We start from the raw sequence: 21,931 nt of genomic DNA on the forward strand, positions 1-21,931 counted from the left end.
CAGCGGGGTGATTTATGGGGTTCCTTGCTCCAGAAAACCTCTCCTGGGGTTGCCCCGCCGGTAGAATTTATCAGGGAGTTTGGAAGCGGAGCGAGAAACCTGCCCGTGACATTTTTGGTGGAGTTTAAAAAGCACAAACACTGGAACCAGGAGCGGCCGATGGGAGAGAAGGGAGCGGGTCCACTTAGACCCGCGGAGTCTAGATGGGGATTCCCGGCGTGATTTAGGAAGGTGGGTGAGGAGAGGGGCCTGAGCCCGGCGCTGAACGGTCCTGGAGGCTGCCTGCCGCGAGGCCCCGAGAGCTGCGATTCGCTCCGCATCTCCGCTCCAGCCGGTCACCGCTGCCGCCCACGCACCTCTGGACAGAGCGCAGCTGTGGACGGCGAGCAGCCAGCACCCTCGGCAGCCTGGTAAAGGGGCTCTGAGGAGGGGCACCTGTCCGCAGAGGACAGGCTTGTGCAAGACAGGAGGCTCGGGACCGGACCCAGGGAGGCAACAGATGGGGCCTCAGGTCTGAGGAAGAATCAAAGTTCTCTATCTTCCCCCTCCACGTATACTTCCCTCTCTGCACATCTTTGTTTCTTCCTTTTACTGATCCATTGATTTTCGTTTGATGGTGCCTGGGATCAGACCCAGGGTCGCACACCTGCTAGGCAGAACAGTACCCAAGCTACACCACCAGCCCCGTCCATCTCCTCCTACTCTTCCCTGCAGCCACGCGGGCCTCCTCACACAATCCTGCCCCAGGGCCTTTGCACATGCCGCTCCCTCTGCTCCTCCACTGCCTTCAGGCCTCAACTTAAAGTGCACTTTTTCAAAGAGGCCTTCTTTGATCCCCACCACCACCGCCACCTCCAGCTTACAGACGGAAGACTTAAGAACCAAACCAGCCAAAGTCTCCGTGAAGGCTGGATCCTGCCTCCAACAAACCAACAAGATATATTTTTAGACCATCTGGGGAAAAGGGAACAGAGGCTGGGTGTTAGGTAGCGTCAGGGAATTGTTGGTGATGGGGATGGTGGCCATATTGTGCTTACATTCAAGTTTTTTCCTTATCCGACTCATATCGGCATACTTTATAAGCAGAACAGCCCGATGCTTAGGGTGGTTTAACATAATAAAACAGCCCCCCTACCCTGCCTCATCTTTTCCCGAAGCAGCTCTCAGTATGTGACATGTTACGTTTCTAATGGGGGATCTGTCCTTGTCCACATCTCCCCACGGGAATGCAGGCTCCATGAGGTTGGGGCTCTGGCAATCTCCCCAGACTCAGAAACCACCTGGCGCATAGTAGGTGCTTAGCAAATACTTGCTGGATGAATGGATGGATGGATTCCCAGCTCCCTCTCAACACTCCCATCTCCAGCCAGAATCCTGTGACCACTGTCACCCCACCTCCAAATCAATCTCTGAGTTCTGTAGATTCCCCTTCTCCATGTTTCTCTGAACTCACTGCCTCTCGGTGCAATGGAACTACGCTGCCAAAGCTTCTAGGCGCCCCAGGGAGTCACCCGGCAGGCCCAGGTCAATGTGGAACTGAGGCTTTGGACACCTTCCCCAGCATAGACGGAGGCCAGCCCAGCTGGAGTCCCTGCACGCCCCCCCCCCCAAAAAAAAAAAAAAAAAAAAAAAAACGAACCAGGAACACCAAGTTGTGAAGCAGGTGTGCGGGTCTGGGATGGATTCCCCACAAAGCCCTGGGGTTGCTGGACACTGAGGTCCCCAGTCAGTCCTCGTGAGAACAAAGCACCCTGCCAGGGCAGGGGGAGACCCTGTGCCCCTGCCCCAGACGTCCCTCTCTGGACCTCGCTGCCGCCATCACCATCTGCAGACAGCCTGCTGGGCCTCAGAAGCTTGGACAGACCTGAAGGACAGTGCTGACTCTGAGCCTGCAAACGAGGAAACGCCTCCCCATGGGCTCCGGTTTCAGCGATGAGGTGTCTGGGCTCCCCCAGGCCTGACAGCCCCAGGCCTGACCACCCTTGGCACCAGTCAGTTCCAAGACACTTCTGCCCATAAGCCCTGGCCCCCAGCTCGCCAGCAACGTCCCATTGAGCTTTGCCTCGCTCTTCTCGTGAAAGGTCCCCGGGAGCAAGATTAAAAGTGGATCCAAAGAGAGGGCTGTCCTCATTTTGTTAGAGCGAAGTCCAGAGAAGCCTCCAACCCAGGTGGGCAGCTCCAAGCGGGTCCATTCACTCAGGGACGCGGAGCCAGCGCCGCAGTCTCCACGCGCCCAAGCAGCACCGGGAGACTAGCAAAACGGAAGGTCCAGGGCCGCCTCCGCATCCCCAAGCCAGAACCCCGGGAGTCATTCTGATTGGACAACTCGGGGGCGGGGTCCAGTCTTGAGCCAATCACAATGACCTGGGGAAATGCAACGCTCGGATTGGCTCAGGCGGGAGTCCCAGGCTCCTCCCCTGGATTTCCCGAAGTGGCTCTCCAGCAATATGGCTCCCAGTTAAGGGGGAGTGTGAGGCTTCCCCGCTGCCAAACCTGCTTCACTGGAGGCCTGGCTGGTGACTGGATTATAAATGTCAAGTGCAAAGTTGCAAAGCACCGCAGGCCCCCGGTGACAGGGGAGAGCGTGTGCACTCAAGCGCATGTCCAGAGCGCGCAACTTCACCGTGCCTGGTGCGCACACAACGGAAGACTTGGGACACCAAGTGCCACGACCAGACTGCTTGTGTCCCCCCCCCCCCAAATTCATGTCAAAACCCTAACCCCAAGTCAGTGATATTAAGAGGAGGTGATTAGGTCACGGGGACAGAACCCTAGTGAAGGGACTCCTGCCTTAAGAAAGAGGCCCCGAGAGGACTACCCCTTACCCTTCTGCCATGTGAGGTTACAGTGGGAAGACCTCCGCGGCGCCATCACCTTGATCTTGGACTTTGCAGCCTCCAGAGCTGTGAGCAACACGTTTCTATTATTTCATAAAACCCTACCATCTTGCCATCAGGTCTGCAGTATTTTGTTACAGGAGCCAGAAGGGACTGAGGCTCAAGGCGACCTAAGCCACTGCTTCACCATAGGAGGGTCAGGTGGTTATTTGCAGGGTAGGGGCGTTTGCTGGGCCCTGGATGGGAGTCTTGCCCTGGCTTGGGGGTGGGGGGACGGGCGGCAGCAGCCTGAGCCTGCACCCCTCTCCCGCCCACCTCTCTCTTGGCTGATGCCAGTTTTTTGTTGTTGTTGTTTGGGGGCTTTTTTTTGGTACCAGGGATTGAACTCAGGGGCACTCAACCTCAGAGCCACCTCCCCAGCCCTATTCTGTATTTTATTTGGAGACAGGGTCTCACTGAGTTGCTTAGCGTCTTGCTGTTGCTGAGACTGGCTTTGAACTTGTGATCCTCCTGCCTCAGCTTTCCCAGCCACAGGGATTACAGGCATGGGTCACTGTGCCCAGCCCAATACCTTTTCTGGGATCAGAACATTCCCTTTGCCTGCAAAGTTTGGACTATGAGTCTCCCTGTCACCTGGCTTGGAGGTGGGACTGAAGGACTAGAGGGAGATGAGGCCCCTGGAGGCAGAGGTGTGAGGACCAACCTGGGTGGAGGTCAGAGGGAGCCTCCACTGCAAGAGGCTGCAGCTGGCGTGCGAGGTGGGGGTACCTCATGTGCGCAGCTGGTGGCCCGGTTTCCAGCGTTCTCTGTGCAGCCCTGGACAGAAAGAGACCCCTGCCCAACTACCCTCCTTGGAGACCCAGGAAGGCAGAGGCAGAACGGTAGGAGTTTCTGCCTGAGGCTGCTCCCTGCTGCAGCAAATCACGGCGGCTGCCACTTTGGTGGCTTCTCTGGTCCTGACTCTCCCCACGCCTCCTCCCTTTCTCCACATGCCTCGGGTGTCAACCAGGAGGGGCTGAACTGGGCACTGACGCATGTTATCTGAACAGGGTCAACAGCCTCTCGCTTCTTATCTGCAGTTCCAGAGACCAGGCGAGGGGCGAGCAGCAGCTGAGGCCTGTCCCGGGGGGCAGCCACCAACACCAGGCAGGCAGGCCCCCTGGGAGACAGAGCACCTGCATCCCAGGTGCGTTCTGCGCTCACCCGGAGGAGCACGGGCCAGGGCAGAACACCGCTGCCCGAGGCAATCTGGGAGGCTTCAGGGAGGAGGTTGCCCACTCCTCTGGGTTTTGAAGAATGTCCATGATTCAGAAGTGCAGAGGGCGTGGCAGACTGGGGACACAGCTGGAGCAAAGGAAAGGAGGTGGCCAAGCAGTGGGGTTTAGATGCTCTTTACACGTATAAAGCTGTGTGACCCAGGCTAAGTGGCTCAACTGCTCTGTGCCTGTTTCCTCATTTACAAAATGGGGCTGATGACACTACCCACCACGAGGGTCGTCATGAGATGAAGTGAAAGGAGTCCCACACCCGTGGATGCGCAACCCCAACCCTGTCGTGGGAGGAGGGAGGTGCAGGGATAGGGACAAGGACTGCCTGTGGCTGCCCATGGCACAGCCCTCCGTCCCTGCTTTACAGAACACACGCTGCTCCGAATCGCCAGGCCGGGCAGCAGGAGCAGTGTGGCTGCAGGTCTGGCTGCATCCAGCTCCAGGGCTCATAAGGTCTTCTCGTCCTGGGGAATTCACAGAGTGTAGCTCCCAGGAAATAGGGCCTCGTCCAGGGGTTCCGGGGCGGGAGCGTCCCTGGCAACCACGGGTCAAAGAGAGAATGGGACAAGCAGCCACCGATCACCGTGCGCTCAGGTCCTGCTCCTGAGCAAGGAGGAGGCTCCTGGCAGAGGGAGTAGCCTGGGAAAGGAAAGGAGATCAGAGGAGGCAAGTGGGCCTCGGACATCACTGAGGTAGCCTGAGGCCCAGAGAGGGAGGGCACTTGTCTGAGGACACACAGCAGGAGGCAGGAGAGGGGGCAGCCGGAGGGGCCAGGAGCTGGGTTCTGCTGTTGGCCCGAGGTGGCCCACACTCTCTGAGCTGTCCCCCGGTGGGGCTGTGAGGGGTTAGGAAAGGCTCCTCAGTGCCAGGACCCCACGGGCCATCTCTGGGACCTCAGCACTCCCTGCTGAGGGGCCCGCAGGGCAGAGCCCAGGAGAACCCAAGGGTGCAGGTCTCGGACCTGGGCCAGCCGGACGAAGGAGACACGTTGCTGCCCCCTTGTGGCCGCGAAGGGGCGGACTTGCCCATCCTGTTTCCTAAGAGGCGCCTCCAGGGGCCCAGGCGCCAAGCCAGGCCCAGCACCTGCCTCCCCCCAGGCCCGCAGGGGCGTGCGGACCCCCGGTTCCAACCCCCTCCCAAACGTCCCGCCTGCACCGCCCCCGCACGCCCGAGCCCAGGCCGCAGGGAGAGACGCTGGACATCGCAGGGTGTGGGCCTGGCTGGGCCGCCACCCTGCTGTGACCTGGGCCACCTCTGCCTGCTCCCTGCGCACTGTTCCTGCGCCTCTGTGGACCTGAAGGAAGACGTAGGTGGAACGTTCTAGAAGAGTTCCCGGCACCTGGCACCCCTTGATGAAGACCGTCCTCTCCTTCCAGCTCTGACAAGTGGCAGTGTCCCCTCTCCCTCTGGAGCCGGCCCCTGAGCTGGCCCTGCCGGCGAGGGGCACGCTCCGGGGCCTGGGCCTGGCTGGCGTCCCTGGACACCGCCTTCAAGGCGTGGCTCGCTGTGGCCGTCAGCCTGTCGCAGGCCGGGTTTAGGACTGCCACGCACCCCCAGGAGCTCGTGAAGGGAGAAAGACGGGAGGCAGCAGACTCGGCTCAGGAGGGTTTATTGGCCTGGCTGCCGGGAGCCCCGGGAGCGGCTCTGGGGGGCTTCCTGGAGGAGGAGGCCGGCTCATATGTGTGTCGGGGCAGCCTCCACGGCCCTCTCCAGGGGCCTCAGGGACCCTCAGCTCAGGCCCAGCGTGGCTTTCAGCGCCTGCAGCTCTCTGCTGTCGATGCCGTTGCCCCCACACACGATGACCACGACGGAGGCCAGGGGACCAAGGCGGCCCTCAGCCTGCAGCCTCCCCAGGAGGCCCGAGTAGACGGAGGCCAGGGCTGCCCCGCAGGCGGGCTCCACCAGCATGCGCTCGTCATCTGCAGCGGGGAGAGGAGGCGGCTCCGGCCAGGCTGCCCCCGCGGGGTCCCCCCTCCAGCGCGCCCTCCCCCATCCATCACTAGGCTGTCTGTCTGTCCATCCGTCACTGGAGCCATCAATCAGCGTGTCCCTCCATCCGTCCATAACCCATCCATCCGTCCCCGTTCCATCATTTGATTGTCTGTCTGTCCATCCATCAACACGTCCATTAATCAGTGTGTCCGTCCATCCGTCCATCCGCACACCATCCATCAGTCTGGCCCGGCGCTCCCGCCCCTCCCCACCCCCATCCATCTTCCTCCCGGCTCACGCATCAGCCATTCAGTCAACAAGCAGGCACAGAGCGACCACCCCCGCCCTGCGGGAGGGGCCCTGGGGACAGCGCGGTCAGTAAGACGCCGCCCCGCCCCCCTGCGGCTGGCGGTCCAGCGGGGGCAGATAAGGACCGGCCGCAGTGAACAGAGGGGTCCCCAGCCCAGGCACTGTGGCAGGAGGCCTGGGGGGCTTCCTGGAGGAGGCGCCCTGTGAATCGTGGGCCGGGGTCACAGGAGACCGTGGGGAGCGGCCGGGCGGACTCGCAGAGGGAGGGCGACGGGCGCCCATCGGGGGCGCAGGCGCGGCACCCTGCCCCGCCCCCCCCAGGGCTCCCGGGCCCTGCGCCCCGGGCGGTGCTCGCTCACCCAGGAACCGCTGCACCGCGCTCACGGCCTCCGCGTCCCCCACCACCTCCGACAGGACCCGGTGCTCCCGGGTGCACTCCAGGGCCCGCCTGGCCACCGTCTTGGCGCCCAGGGTCCTGGCCACGCTGCATGGGAGGCAGGTCGGTCAGGGAGAGCAGGGCCGCGCCCCCGCACCCTGCAACGACTGTGCCCCTGTCGTGAGCCCCCCACCCCGGTGCTCGACTCCTGCCTCCTGAGCAGGACAGAGGCTCCAGTCCCTCTGCCTGCACACCAGCAAGCCGAGCACAGAAAGGGCTTTTTCCTTCACTGACTCATTAACACCTCTCACGACTGTGCTGCGGTTAATACGTGAAATGTGTCCAACATGCTGAATGCACGGATTTCCTGCTTCCGTCCTGCAACCGCCTTCGAGTGAGAAACTTTTTAGATCCATTCTACAGGGGAGGAAACTGAGCTCAGAGAGGTGAAGTAACCTGCTCAAAGACACACAGCCACTCTGTAGCAGAATGTAGATTCCAATCCAGGCGGCCTGGCTCCAGTTTGTGACTTTCCCCGGTGCTTGGGATCATCTCCCAGCTATATCTGCTGAGAGATGGGTCATGCACTTTGCGGGGAACCTCTGTCCCCTGAGCAACCCAGACCGCAGAGTCTGGAGCCAGGGTGGCTGTTTTCAAGCCTCTGCTCTAGCTGTGTGACCTTGGGAAAGTCACTTAGCCTCTCTGGGCCTCAGTTTCTTTATCTGAAAAATGGGTGCATGAGGACATCTGTGGGACTAAATGAGTTAAAATGTTTATTTATCTGTTTAGCCACCCTGGGGATCAGACCCCAGCGCATTTACCACTGAGCCACATCTTCAGCCCTTTTTAATTATTATTTTGAGGCGGGGTCTTGCTGAGTTGCCCAGGCTGGCCTTGAACCTGGGAGCCTCCTGCCTCGGGCCCCCGAGAGGCTGGACTTGCAGGTCTGAACCACCAGGCCCGGCTGAGGGGAAACTTAAAGTGCGGAGAGCCGAGCCCGACAGGAAGTTCGGAGGCAGCTCTTGCGGCCTTAGCGATTGTTAGGAGCACAGTGTGGCGGGGCCACAGCGATAGGTAAACACGCAAGCGAGAGCAGCAGGTGGAGCCACAGGGACACAAGGGGACGCGCCTGCAGGTTCTCGCAGCCCGGAGCCTCTGCCCAGCTGGACCTCAGAGGAAGAGGGGTCGGCATCCCAGATGGACCTCAGAGGAAGAGGGGCCGGAGGGACCAAGAGTCCAGGCCAGAGAGCACCCAGGGGTCAGGCCCAGGCAGGAGCAGGGCAGGTGAACCAAGAGGCAGAAACGCCCCGAGGCTGGACTCCCTGGAGGCCAGGTGGACTTCCGTTTCTCTAATGGCCATCCAGGACCAGTATACAGCAGGTGCTTAGGGAAGCCCACTAACAGGGCTGTCTGGGTTCCAGCCCTTCTACCCTGATACACGGCCACGTCCCGAGTCCCAGCAGGCAGCGGGCACTTCACACCACATGGACGGTGGTGCTCGCTGACCACAGGGGCCACATGGTCTTCCCAAAGCCATTCCCCCAGAGCCTCAGAATGTGCCCAGTTTGGAAGTGGGGTCCTGGCAAAAAAGGGGACAGTCAGACAACCTGTCCCTGCATGTCCCCTTTCCCGTCCCCCTAAACCTCGCCAAGTTAAGGGGACCAGGGAGCGAGCCTGGCTGGACACTCCAATCCACATCATGGTGGAGGACACTGGCTCCCCCGGGCACAGGACCGGCCAGGTTGGGGTTCTCTGTAGAAAGCCACTCTCGTCACGTCCACAGGGACGGCTGCCCCTTGGATGCTGGTCAGACCACAGGCTAAGCGAGCGACAGCCCACGAGGCCGCCGCCTCTGCAGCCTGACGCGTGCAGCCCTCTGTGGGGACGGGGGCGGAACCGAGGCCCGGGAGGGATGTGTCCCCACCCGGCTGGCCACCGCTGGGCAAAGCACCACGAGGGAGAGGAGGCGCCGCCCGGCGGGGCAGCTGGAGGACAGAGGTGCTCAGCGCGTCACGGGTGGGCTGAGCCTCTGGCCTCCGGCCTCCGGCAAGGTCTCAGCTTCCTTGGGTCTCCCGACACTCTGTCCGGCTGCCCCGGAGCGACTGGGCTCAGGACATGACAAGGTCACAGATGAGGGATTCGGGTGGACCCTAAATCCCAGAACTGGTGTCCTCGTAAGGAAAGGAAAGGCTGCTGAGAGACTCAGGGTGAAGACAGAGGCGGAGACTGGTGTGCGGCCACCCTCAGCCCAGGGACGCCAGCAGCCACCAGGAGCTGGAAGAGACAGGGAGGACCCTCCCTCAGGGCCCGCAGAGCTCAGGTGGCCCTGCCAACACCTGGGATTCAGACCTGCAGCTTCCAGGACTAAGGGAGGACAGCCTGCGGTTGTTCTCAGCCACAGGTTTGCGGTAATCTGGAGGAAATGAACGCAGCCTCCCGGACCAGGCTGGTGGTACCAGCGTGGAGGACGCAGCCTGGCCAGCCCAGAAGGGCGGGTGGTGTCAGCTTAACTCCCCCTCAGCTGAATTACGATCAGTTACTGGGCTGGGGCGTAGCTCAGTGGAGCAGCACCGGCTGGTATGGGTGAGGCCCCAGGTTCCTTTCCCAACACCACAAAAATCAAAAATAAAACAATCAATTACAAAATGCGATGAGATAATTAGCTGGGTAAGGATGTCATGGGGGAAAATACAACCGTGTTCATGATGTAACGTGAACCAGCAAAAGGGGTCACAACACTGGGGTGTGCATCCCGGCTTTTAAACATAGATAACCCACCACTCATGCCGTGGACCTAGTTGAGCATCTACTACGTGCCAGCAGCGTTTCACTGATCTGTGAGGATGCCGCACAGAGGCGGGAACAGCCCCGCGGGAGCCACGTTCGCCCCTGGGGGCAGAACTGAGGGTCACCTGGTGCTTCCTGGGGCACACTTCACGTCTTCAGTTTCTAATTCACCTGCGCTGCGCCCGGGTTGCTTTTGTAACCATATAGACCAAGGAAAACGTGCCCTATTAATGGATGAGGTTTCAGGGAACCCTACCCCTCAGCACTTCCGAATTAGACCCTCGATCCCGTGGCTGGGACTCCAGGGATGAGGAGACCCCATTCGGGTGTCCTCAGCCCCCCGGGACTGGCCCAGGAGACCCCGGCTCACCTGGTGATGTCTGGCAGCGTGACCAGCTCGCCCGCCTGCACCGCTGCGTTGAAGCTGTGCGCCCCGCGGGTCTCCATGGCGATGATGGGCACGTGCTGCCAGCCCACCTCCACCAGGCCGGCCGCCACCCCTGCCAGGAGCCCCCCGCCGCCCACTGCCAGCACCACGGCGCCCGGCGGGGTCCGCAGGGCGGCCTGCAGCTCCCGCACCAGGCTGGCGTTGCCTTCCCTGGGGAGAAGACGGGGAGGGGGTCCCTGGGGGCTTCCGCCCCGCCTACCGCGATCCCTTCCCGTGGCCCCGCCCCACGCCGCGGGGAGGAGTCTGTGGCCGCCCTTCTCTGCCTCCACCCAGTCCCCACCTCCAGCCTCCCAACGACTTTGGAAAGAGGTGAAGCTAGTGCGTGTGGCTGAGGGACCAGCATGTCACCTGGAATCAGCTGACTGAAGCTGTGGGACTAGGACCCTGTGTCACCAGCACTCATTAGCTGTGTGATTTTGGCCAAGTCGCTTGACCCCTCTGACCTGCGAAGTGGGTTTAGTAACAGCCCCCTCTAGGGCTTGGGGAGGTCACGCAGGAGAGCAGGGGACAGCCTTGCCTGTGCCTGGCCCGGGGCACATATTCAATCAGGGGACTCAGTATGACCACCCCACTTCACAGATCCGGAAGCTAGGGCACAGGGCAGGGAGCTGCGCTGCGCAAAGTCACACAGTCCCGAGGAGCAGGGGCCGGAAGCTCGGGAGCTGCGCTGGGTCTAGTCTCCCTGCTGTCCAGTGGGACGACCCTGGCTTGGTGAGGGTCTCCCAGCTCTGGGCCTGGCCGCAGGTCACTTCTTACCATATCAGAGGGTGGTCAAACGGGGGGACATTCACCCAGCCGTCCTGCTTGGCCAACTCCTGTGCCCTCAGATTGGCATCGTCCCAGACCTAAGGGGAAACCGAGGTCCCTCAAAGACCTGGGCATGGGCTCTGCAGAGACTGGAGCAAGGCCAGGGCTCCCACCCAGCCCCAGGGTCCAGGGAGCCTGAGGGACCCTAAGGTGTGACCACCACCGGTGTGAGTCCAGCAGCCTCTGGGGACAAGGACAGAGGTCTCTCTGTGGACAAAGGGGTGCCATGTGCTTCCCACAACCCTAGAGGATGGATGGGTAGATGGGTGGGGGTGTGGATGGATGGGTGGGTGGATGGGTGGACAGGTGGAAGGATGGATGGGTAGAGGGATGGATGGGTGGATGGGTAGAGGGATGGAGGGATGGTTGGGTGGATGGGTGGATAGAGGGTGGATGGGTGGGTGGGTAGATGGGTGGATGGGTAGAGGGATGGATGGGTGGATGGGTGGATGGGTAGAGGGATGGATGGATGGGTAGAGGGATGGATGGTTGGATGGGTAGAGGGATGGATGGGTGGATGGGTAGAGGGATGGAGGGATGGGTGGATGGGTGGATGGGTGGGTGGATGGGTAGAGGGTGGATGGGTGGGTGGATGGGTGGATGGGTAGAGGGATGGCTGGATGGGTAGAGGGATGGAAGGATGGGTGGATGGATGGATGGGTGGATGAATGAGTGGATGGGTGTATAGAGGATGGGTGGATAGAGGGTGGATGGATGGGTGGGTGGGTGGATGGGTAGAGGGATGGCTGGATGGGTGGGTGGGTGGGTGGATAGAGGGTGGATGGGTGGGTGGGAGGGTGGGTGGGAGGAGGAAAGGGAGAGCTGTTTGGTGGAGGATGTCAGACAGATGGGTCGGCCTCGGGAGGTCCTTTGCGGCCGGGAGAGGCGAGGGGAGGTCCTGGCCCTCGCTCCACATACCTCGGTCCTGCCCCCCGGCTCAGACCCGCTGCAGACGCTCATTCAGTGGCAGAGGAGCCAGACTCTCCGGGGACGGGGGGGGGATGCCCGCGGCGGCTGCCCTGCACCTTGGGCTCCTCACCTTTCCGGCCAGCTGGACCTCCGCGCCCTGGCCCTGCAGCCTCCTCACCACCTGCGTGGTGGCCGTCTCGGGGAGCACAATGGTGGCCGGGATGCCCAGCTTCTGAGCGGAGTACGCGGCAGCGATGCCCGCGTTGCCCCCTGGGTGAGAGAAGGGTGAGATGGGCAGGCGCCTCGGCCTGTTGACCCCCAGCTCCCTCCACCTCCCTCTGGGGGTCACGCATGTGTCCCCCACTGACCTCCCCCTGATCTACATCGAACTCTTGACCCATGATTGGTTTAGGGATGAGCATGTGACCCAAGCCGGGCCACAGAGGAAGCCTAAGGTGGAGGAGAAGTTTCTCTCTTCACTGGAGGAGAGACCTGTCCTGAGGATGAGGCTGATGGAGAGGGAAGGAAGGCAGGAGAGGAAGAGCGGCAGAGACCGCCTGGATCCAGCTGGGCCTGAAAGCCGCACGGCCTCAGGCGCTTCAGTTCTCAGAACCTGCAGCTGAAACTAGGCGCTGCGGCCTGGAGCCCCGGAGCAGGGAAGAGGCCCAGGAGGGGGCGTTGGAGGAGGCCATCCGAGGTCTGACCGACAAGGAGGCCGCGCCCTGGACACCTCTGCGCACCCGGCCAGCTTCTCCTCCCCCACCCCTGCCCCAGGACCCCCCACAAACAGAAAGGGGTGGGGTCACCTGAGGAGCACACCAGGTGTTTGCACCCCTTCTTCGCCATCTGGGGAGAGAAGGAATGGAGTCGGGTCGGCCGAGCAGGCGTCCCGAGGCCCGTGTGGGGTGCAGCCAGGCGTCCCCGACCCGTCCCCCTCACCTGCTGGCAGAAGTGCCCGATGCCCCGGATCTTAAAGGAGCCGGCAGGCTGCACGTTCTCACACTTGAGGAAGACAGAGGTGCCGGCCTCCCGGGACAGCGCCCAGCTCTCCAGCAGGGGCGTGTCGCGGTGGAAGGGTGCCCACCCCGCCGGGGGGCCCTCCATCACCAGGTCACCTGCAGGAGGACACAGCTGGGCCCAGACGGCTCCAGGCGGGACGGCGGGAGGCCACGCGGCCTGGGCACCCTGAGCCCCGCCGGCTGCCAGGCAGGGAGACCCAGGTAGCGCCCGCCCCTCGCTGGGCTCGGTCACCCCTCTGGACAAGGAGGTCAGGACTGGGCGCCCCCAGCTGGGAGTCGGCTGCCCGCCTGCAGAGGAGGCCGGACGGGCCCCTGGTGATGATCAGCTCGCTCGTGGTTGGCTCGAGATGCCAACTGAGCACCTACAACGGGCGGGCAGGGCGCACCAGGCTCGGGGACCAGGAGGGGACGAGGGGAGGGACTCTGCTGGCCGGACCTCGCTGTCTGGTGGGGAGGCGGAATCACAGACGTCCAAGAGGAGCCACCTGCAGGTTCAGGAGCAGGGCCAGCAGGGAAGGTCTCTGGGGAGGGAAGCTTCCAGGTAATCTCCACGCTGCAGAACCAGACACCCCAGATGTGACCGTCCTTTGGCTTCAGCAAGCACTGACCCCTGGCCTTGCGTGTTCCAGCCTTATATCCCTCCCTCCCGCTTCCTGAATTCTTACTACTCTCCGTCATTGTTATTATGACCGTGGTCATCCTGACCCCCTGGCTATCACATGGGTATCACGTCAGCTCCTGTCTCTCAAAGCAAAGAACTTTTTTAAAAAGTGTAGACGGTGTCAGGACTGTACGCATTTGTCCAAACTTCCTGCATTCCACACTTCCAGTGAGATCATTTTATTTTATGTCAGTTGACCTCACCGATGCTCTTTTGAAAAGTCGAGCCGGGTGCGGTAGCTCACACCCGTAATTCCACCCACGCGGGAGGCTGAGGCGGGAGGATGAAAAGTTTGAGGCCAGTCTCAGCAACTTAGTGAGACCCCATCTCCAAATAAAAAGGCCTGGGGCTGTGGCTCAGGGGTTCAGACCCCAGTGTGGCAAAAATTTCAAAAATTAAAGAGAAAAAGAAAGTTTCTAGTCATCGCGTTCTACGTGACAGGAGGTGGTCTGAGGCTGGTGGTGGAGTCTGGAGGTTTTAGTTTTTAATTTTTATTTGTCACCTGCTTTGGCCAGAGGGGGAGAACCCAGGCCTTTGGGGGGCTGGACCAGCCTCTGCCCCAGGTGCCAGGGTCCCACCCAGATTGCAAGGCCTGTCACTCCTTCTGACCTGTAAGTTGGCACAGGGTGGCTTCAGGGGTGACAAGGGCCCTGGGGAGGCCTGAAGCAGGGACCCCAGCGGGCAGAGCCCTGGATCCCAGGAGAGGAGCAGAGGAAGAAATGAGAGGCAGGAGAAGGAACGGCCACCAGGGCCACGCCCCACTCCACCCGAGCCCGACCTGGTGCACCCTGAGTCTCTGCTGGGGCCCAGAGCAGAGAGAACCAGGGACCCCCACACCAGGCAGGGCAAAGCTTGAGCCTCTCCAGTCCTGGAGCCCAGAAGCCTGGGTGGGCTGTAGGGTTGATCAAAGTTCGAAACCAGCTCCGACTTCCTTGGCTGTGTGACCCAAGCCAGTGTCTTGAGCTCTCTGTGCCCGTTTCCCCTTCTGTAAAATGGAGACGAATACAGTCCCCAACCCACGGGTTGCGGCGTGCATTAGTAATAATAACAGCTACCCTTCGTCGAGTCTCTAGTGTGTGGCCGGCAATGGCTGGGTTCTCAGCGGTATTATCTCATCCGGGTCTTTTAGTAGGGCCAGTAGTAGGCTCCCCCTTACTCCGGCATGTTTCTAAAGCACCTCCAAGTTGCAGGCCTTGACCTAGGAACTGGGGTCCCCGCAGTGAAGCAGACTGACATCTGCCTCAGAGCTGACGGACTGATGCTCTGGTGGGGAGATCAGCATGCAACAAGTAATTGCATAGACAAAGCAATCAGGAACTACTGTGCGTGGACGGACACAGGCGTGCAGGCAAGAAAAGAACAAAGGGACCTATTTTGGCTGTGCAGGTCAGGACCAACCTATTGGAGGGGGGACCCTTAAAACTAAGATCTGAAAAGCGAGACAAATTAGCCACGCCACAAACTCGGAGAGCTTGTGTGTCCCAGGGTGGTGGCCCAGATTAAGTCAGGCCATGCATAAAGGCACGGACTTTGGCCTGACGTACTGTGGCACTAGATAACAGACACAGGGACTCGCTGGGAGCCGGGCCCTGTGCCAAGCACCCTGCATATCATCTCATCTAACGAGCACGACAACACTAGCAAAGCGAGCTCACTAGCTACATTTAATAGGCAACGAGGCCAGAGGGGCCGCCCTCCAAGGTCACACAGCTAGGAAGGGCTAGACCAGTTGACGGGCATTTGATACTTAATTGCCAGTTGTCTTCAAGAGTCAGATGCTCCCAGCTCAGGCCCCAGCCCTCCTCCTTATCCCAGCCACCCACCGAGACAGCAGGCATCAGTTAAATAAATAGGCTCCAAGTTGCCAGCAGGCATCAGTTAAATAAACAAGTCCCAAGTTGCCAACAGCCTTGTCAAGGGCAGGTCCCATCAGGTCCAGGCAGAGCGGAGGCCTCCGCCCAGGGACACTTGGTTCGTGCCCAGAGTGGCAGCCACAGGTGCTGAGGTGGGAGCCTGGGTCTACTCGCCGTGGGGCAGGGCAGGGGGATCCCGGCTGGGGCTCAGATCCCAGCAATGCACGGCCCTGGCTGAGCCACTACCTCACAGGCCTCCCGGTCTCACCTGCCGGCTGGGGACAGGCCCCGCCTGTCCACTGCCTTGTCCCTGAGGACCACCTGGTGTGGGCTGGCCCGTGGCAGGGTGCCAGCCCTGCCCGCTGGCCAGCAGGACCTGCTCCAGCCCGGGTGCCCGCGCCCCACCGCCCGCTAGGCACCCTGAGTTGAACGGTGTCCCGGGAGGGCTGAGCTGCACCCCTCTCCTCGGTCCTCCACTCGGCCGGCCGTGGCCCCAGAGAGCAAAGACCCTGACGTGCACCCCGAGCCCCAGAACCCCGCTGCTCCCCACCTCACCTCGGGCCCTGTGCCCAGCCAGCTGCTCCCTGCTGCTCCGGCTGCTCTGCCAGCCTCTGCCAGCCTCCTGCCTCAGCTCCGCCTCCTGTCTTAAAGGGACAGCTCCCACCCAAGGCCCCCGGGACGGAGCGGGGAGAGGGGAGGTCAGTGTCAGGGCCTCCCGGCCTCCCCGGGTTCCCCGTGCCCATTTCCTGGTCCTGTCTGACAAGTGAGCAAACTGAGGCTCAGAGAGGGACACACGTTTGGCCATGGACGCCCAGCCAGAGAGGGGCAGAGACACTAGACCCCCGCTCCCAAAGCTCCCTCAGCCCAGGCCTCAACCAGAACCAGACCCCCTCCCTGAACCATAGGTGTGAGACCTGAGGAGGAGGAGGAGGAGGAGGAGGAGGAGGAGGGAGAGGGAGGGGGAGGGGGAGGGGGGGAGGGAGGGGGAGGGGGAGGGGGAGGGGGAGGAGGATAGGGAGGGGGAAGAGGAGGAGGAGGAGGGGGAAGAGGAGGAGGGGGAGGGGGAGGGGGAGGGGAGGAGGAGGGGGGAGGGGGAGGGGAGGGGGAGGGGGAGGGGGGGCGGGGAGGGGAGGGCACCCTCATCCGTCAGTCACGTCGGTCACGGGAGAAGGGCCAGGTACTGCACACCCAGCACAGGGACCCAACTGGCCACTCATTCACGCACTCAGTAAATATTTATTGGACACCTACTATGTGCCAATCCCTGGGATCTTTGGCCTCAAACAAGATAAGGTGTCCCCTGTCCTGACGAGGCCCTTCGTGATGTCAGCTGGGAGCTGGTCGGGGCTGCGGGAGCCCAGAGCCCGGGCAGTTGGAGAAGGCAGGGTCCGGCGGCCGGCAGACTTGGGGCGGAGACGGGCAGGTGCCAGAGACACGGGCGTCTGAGCCACTGGAGACCCAGCCTCACCCAGGGGCACTAGGGAGCCACAGACGGCATGAGTCTGGGAATGACGGAGCAGATGGCCATCGCTGTCCGTCACTGTCCCGGGGCGAGCCCCAGCCACTCAGTCACCCTGGGCCTCGGTTTCCCTGTCTGTGAAGTGAGAGTCGAGCTCCCGGGAGGAGCCGGCAGCCCAGATGCCCCGTGTCCCTCTTGGACTGTGTGTGACCTCCCGGGTTCCATGCTTAACTCCTGGACACGTGTGGTCAAGTGTTGCTGCCGGCCCGGCGCCTCCAGGGGGACTTGGGCAGCTTATCTCCACGCCCCGCTGCCAGCCGCCCCGACCTTGCCCGGGGATGGAACCAGGGAGGGAGAGAAAGTCACCTGACACGGTGACAGGTCTCACACCCAGGAGGTCAGAGGGCAGGAAGTCACCAGAAGGCAGCGGCGGGGCGGGTCTGGGAGGGCCTCCTGGAGGAGGCGGGCCCTGGCACACAGCTGGGGCTCAGACGGGAGCACAACCACTGCACTTATTGCATGCCTACTGTATGCCAGCCCTTTTATACTGACTAGAGAGGATTTCTCACCTAGCCGGGCACTTCCTGCTGCATGTGTCAGAAAGCGCAGACCGTGCATGCGTGTGCACGTGTGCCCATACGTACGTGCAAAACCAAACCCGCCATTTCAGGGACACGAATGCTTAGGAAGGAGCTAAGGTAGGTGCTCCAATTTTTAACGCAACCTCTTTCGAGTATTAAGTAGCAGAAGAATTTCCCGAGTGGCGGCGTGCCCGCGTGTTAAGACACAGACCCCGGAGCCAGGCTACAGTACGAATAATAGCTCTGCCATTTCCTTGCTGTGTGACCTCAGGCAAGTCACTTGACCTCCCTGTGCCTTGATTTCCCACCTCCTTCCTTAGCAGGGTCGATGTGAGGGTCAAATGAGCAAATGTCTGGGAAGCCTTGAGATCAGCAGCCGGGGCTCCGTGTGCTGCATCCCTGCTGCTGTGTGCTGTCACCATGACACTTCTAGAAGAGGTGACTTGACAATGTGGCAAAGACTGCAGAGCAGGGCGGGAGGGCCTGAGGTCCGGGAGCGTGGGGTCCTTCTGCCACAGAAGCTTACAACGCACTGGGGAAACGGGACTCCAGGGAACCCTACGTGGAAGAAACAGGCTCAGAGAGACCCAGCCACTTTCCCAAGGTCACACAGCAACACCAGGGTTCAGGTCCAGAGGGGCCGGCTCCTGAGCTCTAGCCGCGGTGAGGAAGAGGCTGGGTCGGGCTGTTGGCCACGTTCGTCAGCCATCCCTGTCCCTGACACCTCGGGCTGCCCCTGGCTACTCATTAAGCTTATTTCGCCACCCTTGCTGGCAGCTGGCTGTTCCAGGCCAGGGCCGTGCACGGAGAGAGGACGGAGGCGCGACCGATCGGCCCCGCCCAGTCCCGCAGGCACCGCGTCAGGCACCTTCCAAGCCGCGGGGCCGAGTTCCATCGAATGACGAAGGCGCAGGCAGGGACTGAGCACGTGGCCCTGTCTCTCCACACCCCACGCACCGTGGCCCCTCTGCCAAGTTCAGGGTCACCGGCCCTTTCAGGGGGATCCACCGCCCTGGACACAGGATCTCGGGCAGGGCCGCAGTTCACGGGCCACAGCTGAGTGGAGCGTCCTCCGCGGAGGCCCGGCTCCCTCCTAGCTCGGCCTTACCTCTCCCTCCTGCTGACCCCACAGCCAGGGGCCCAGAGCCCCGGGTTGGCCCTCCGAGTATTTGAGATCAATGAGTCTGAGAGCCTCAAACAGAGTCAGCCCCCCTCCCTCCTCCCAACAGTTATTAAGGGAGACACTGAGGCACAGAAAGGTTAAGTGACTCGCCCTGGGTTGCCCAGCAGAGGCCAGGGGCCGATCTCCGAGGGGCATTCAGCCTGGCTGTCCTGGGCCTGAGAAGCCTGCAAACCCTTAGCCGCAGCGTCTGCCGGGCCCTGCAGTCCAGCCTCCTGCGGGTGGAGGACGAGGCCCGGAGAGAAGGGACGGTGGGGCCTGTGTGCTCAGGACAGAGGGACTTTCCCTCCCTGGAGACCCAGACTTTGGGAGGGGCGCCTCCTTGCCTTCAGGTGACCTTCCCCAGACCACCCCCACCTGGGCCCCGTGCGCAGACCACCAGGAAGCAGGCGGGGAAGCCACACGCAGCCAGCGGCCTCGCCTCTTCCGCCAGCCCTGGAACGTGCGCGGCCGGGCTAGCGCCCCGCCACTCAGCCTCCGTGGCGTTTCTGATGAACTCGTTCTGCAAACACCCATCAATAGTCGATCAATTCATGGCGTGCGTAGGCGACTGACTGTAATTAGTTGATGCCGTACGTGAAGGAGGAGGAGAGGAAGAGGAGGGAAGGAAGGAGAGTTGGCCGTGGCCGAGGCTGACCGCGGCCTCAGTGTGATAGGTTGGGGACAGGGGCGTCTCAGCAGGTGGCTGGCCGCATCTGCACACTGACTGAAGCGGGGTGGGTGGCTGGGGGCTTCCTGACATGCCAGCCAGGTCTTCGAAACCTCGGGGGATAGAGGTGAGAGCAGGTCAAGGGAAAGAGGTAGCCGGGCGCTCTGGAGGCTGGGGCAGGAGGATCACAGGTTCAAAGCCAGCCTCAGCAATAGCGAGGCACTGAGCAACTTGGTGAGACCCTGTCTCTAAATAAAATGCAAAATAGGACTGGGGATGTGACTCAGGGGTCCAGTGTCCCTGAGTTCAGTACCAAGTACCCACCCCCCACCCTCCAAAAAAAAGGAGAGAAAGAGGCAGCTGGTGGCCTCCACCCCAGGCCTTGTGTTTCTAGAGCCTTGGATTTCAGAGGGACAGAAAGGGCCACGGCTCCCACCTGCAGTGGAACAGTTGCCACAGGGGGCCAGGGGCAAAAGCTGGGGACGACCCTGGGGACCCAGCCCCTCCCCCACCACTGTCCTGGTCCCCTGAAGGCCGCTGTCCCCCTAGAAGAAGGGAAATCTCCTCCATGCCACAGATTAAGTATCTGCTTGAAATAAAAACGAAGCCGGGGAGGCGACGGCGGGAGCGCGGAATCTCAGGCTGAGCCTCCAGCTCTCAGCCGGCCCCGCCCACTCCGGTCCCCCTTGCCCGATGATGATCCCTGGGGGAGGCTCGCCTGGCCATGGGGCCCTGACCTTGGCCGTGGTGGCAGGTTTAGACGTAAGGTCCCCCCAAGAAGCTGTTTGTCACTTTTGGAGATGACGCAAAGCCGGGAGGCCAGAGGCAGCACCATCGAATGGTCCAAAAACGGTCGGTTGGGTCTTTCCACATCGAAAGCTGGACCGCGGCCAGCCGCACGGGAGCCGAGAGGTTTCCGTGCCAAGTTCCTACAGCCAGGGCCACAGAGGTCGGAGCATTGAGCCCCAAACAAGGGACATCTGATTGGCTTGGATCCATTTCACCAAGAAAACAGAATATCCCTGAATTTTCCGGGGGCTTTGGGTGAGCAGTAGCTAGATAGGGAAGGACGACCTTTAGACAACACAGGTTCTTCCCGAGCAAGATTAAGTCCCGGCCATATTAATTAAAGTAGAGACGGTAGAATGAGGGAGGTATGAGTCCCTAGTACCCTTGAGCAGTGCTGGTGTTTGGGGACAGATGACTCGTTGCCGTGACGTCCTGTGAATTGCAGGTTGTTGACAGACACTCCTGGTCTCCACCCGCTAGAAGCCAGTGGCATTCTTCACCCCGTGGGGACCCAAAACCATCTCCAGGCATTGACCAATGTCCTGGGGCACAAGATCACCCCACCTTGAGAGCTGCCTCCTTGAGTTAAGTTTGGCAGAGGCCAGGAAAACGCAATGACCATCCAGGGGCTCTGGGGCTCTGGCATCTCTGGGGCTTTAACGTGCTTTTGCACTCGGGGTAGCGAATGCAGGAAACCTGGGCAGGGCGGTCCCACGGCGCACGCCTGCCATCCCAGCGATGCGGGAGGCTGAGGCAGGAGGATGGCGAGTTCCAGACCCGCCTCTGCAACTTAGCGAGACCCGGTCTCAAAGTTAAAATGTAAAAGAACTGAGTGGGGGGTGGCTCAGGGAGGTCCCTGGGTTCAGTCCCCAGAACAAGGAAGAGACGGGGAGGGAGGCAGGAAAGCTGGGTGGTTTGGACCTGCCGGGGTTGGAAACGCACAGGCTGAGGGTCGGGCCTCAGACCCTCTGGAAGAGGGTGGCCAGCCCCTTCCCCAGCAGGTCTCCCCAGGTGAGGTCCCTGAGCCCCGCGCGCCCCCAGCCCCAAGCCTGCAGGCAACCTGTGAGCCTCAGTGTTTTCCTTTATTCTTGTGCTTCTTGGACACTTTGCTTCGTTTCATTTGAAGTGAACAGCGCGGTGTTTACTGAGCACCTACTGTGCACCGCACCCGTCTTGGGCATAAGGAATTCAGCACCGGATGAAGCCCCAGTCCAGTGAGGTGCGTGGGGCGGGCACGGCCAGATGTGCAGACCAAGGCGGGCAGGTGGTTTTAGACAGGGGCCAGGGCGTCCCCTCTATGAACGGGACAGGTGAGGAGACCCTCAGGGAGGCGAGAGGGGAGTCTGTGGGAAGAACCCAGGGTCCAGGCGCGGGATTCAGAGCCGGGGCCAGGCGCCAGCGGCAGAGGTTGGCTGGACTCTGGACGTTTTGGAGTTGAGGCCGTAGGAACAGCGGCTGCAGCCGGCACCACGCTGCCTGGGAGCAAGGAACTGCCAGGGAAGCGGGAGAGGCTGCCGGGAGTGGCCAGGAGGTGGCACAGTCCGTACCGGGCTGCTGTGGCCCCTCTGGGGAGAGACAGGGCCGACGCTGCAGAGTCCCCTGGAGCTGCAGCCCAGGCTCCGTGGGGAGCAGACCTGGAGGAGAGCCGGCCATGGTGGGAGGACCCCGAAGCCCGGACAGTCATGGACAAGAAGAAAGATGGAGACGGCCCTTGCTCAGGCCCGGGCCTGGCCGGCCATCCTCTCCAACTTGCAATGCCGGGTCACATCATTGTCCCGTCTCTGGGGGTGGGAAAGGAAGCTAGGGCAGCGAGGTGGCCACCCCAAGGTCACACGGCTGGGTGGCAGTTCCAGCCCCGGCGAATGGACTCAGGACCCAGAGCTGTCTGCCAGCCAGGGAGGACGGACAGGAGAAAACAGCCGTCGGATACCCACCTCCCACACCTAAGGACACTCTGTCCCCCCTCAGGGACAGGGGACACTTTCCAGGAAGGCATGATGTAACAGCAGTGGAGGTGGGGACGTGGGGACGTGGGGACGAGGGAGGCACTTGCCCAGGGTTCCCCAG

General features: G+C 61.7%; 1 protein-coding gene and 1 long non-coding RNA gene across 10 annotated transcripts; both read right to left on the reverse strand.

Annotated features, from left to right (window-relative positions):
* Positions 1–1,645: 1,645 nt before the first annotated feature.
* Positions 1,646–5,209, reverse strand: LOC124991741 (uncharacterized). Its single transcript, XR_007109935.1, has 3 exons — positions 3,541–5,209; positions 2,826–2,903; positions 1,646–2,364 (listed from the first exon to the last, which is right to left on the reverse strand). It is a non-coding gene; the product is annotated as an uncharacterized LOC124991741 (long non-coding RNA).
* A 488-nt stretch (positions 5,210–5,697) lies between these two features.
* Positions 5,698–15,842, reverse strand: Sdsl (serine dehydratase like). Of its 9 annotated transcripts, none has more exons than XM_047562496.1 (10): positions 15,762–15,823; positions 13,129–13,213; positions 12,613–12,788; positions 12,480–12,519; positions 11,804–11,943; positions 10,714–10,802; positions 9,880–10,107; positions 9,635–9,733; positions 6,706–6,830; positions 5,698–6,024 (listed from the first exon to the last, which is right to left on the reverse strand). In XM_047562496.1, the coding sequence occupies exons 3-10, from the start codon at positions 12,775–12,777 to the stop codon at positions 5,834–5,836; spliced, it is 1,077 nt and encodes a 358-aa protein (XP_047418452.1). In that variant the 5' UTR covers positions 12,778–12,788; positions 13,129–13,213; positions 15,762–15,823; the 3' UTR covers positions 5,698–5,833. The 9 variants fall into 9 exon arrangements, with proteins under 9 accessions (XP_047418452.1, XP_047418451.1, XP_047418453.1 ...); XM_047562495.1 differs by having other exon boundaries at positions 13,129–13,245; positions 15,762–15,796; XM_047562497.1 differs by lacking the exon at positions 15,762–15,823 and adding an exon at positions 15,475–15,711 and having other exon boundaries at positions 13,129–13,245.
* Between the last annotated feature and the right edge of the window lie 6,089 nt (positions 15,843–21,931).

This window comes from Sciurus carolinensis, chromosome 8, assembly GCF_902686445.1.
Source record: "Sciurus carolinensis chromosome 8, mSciCar1.2, whole genome shotgun sequence".
NCBI lineage: Eukaryota > Metazoa > Chordata > Mammalia > Rodentia > Sciuridae > Sciurus > Sciurus carolinensis.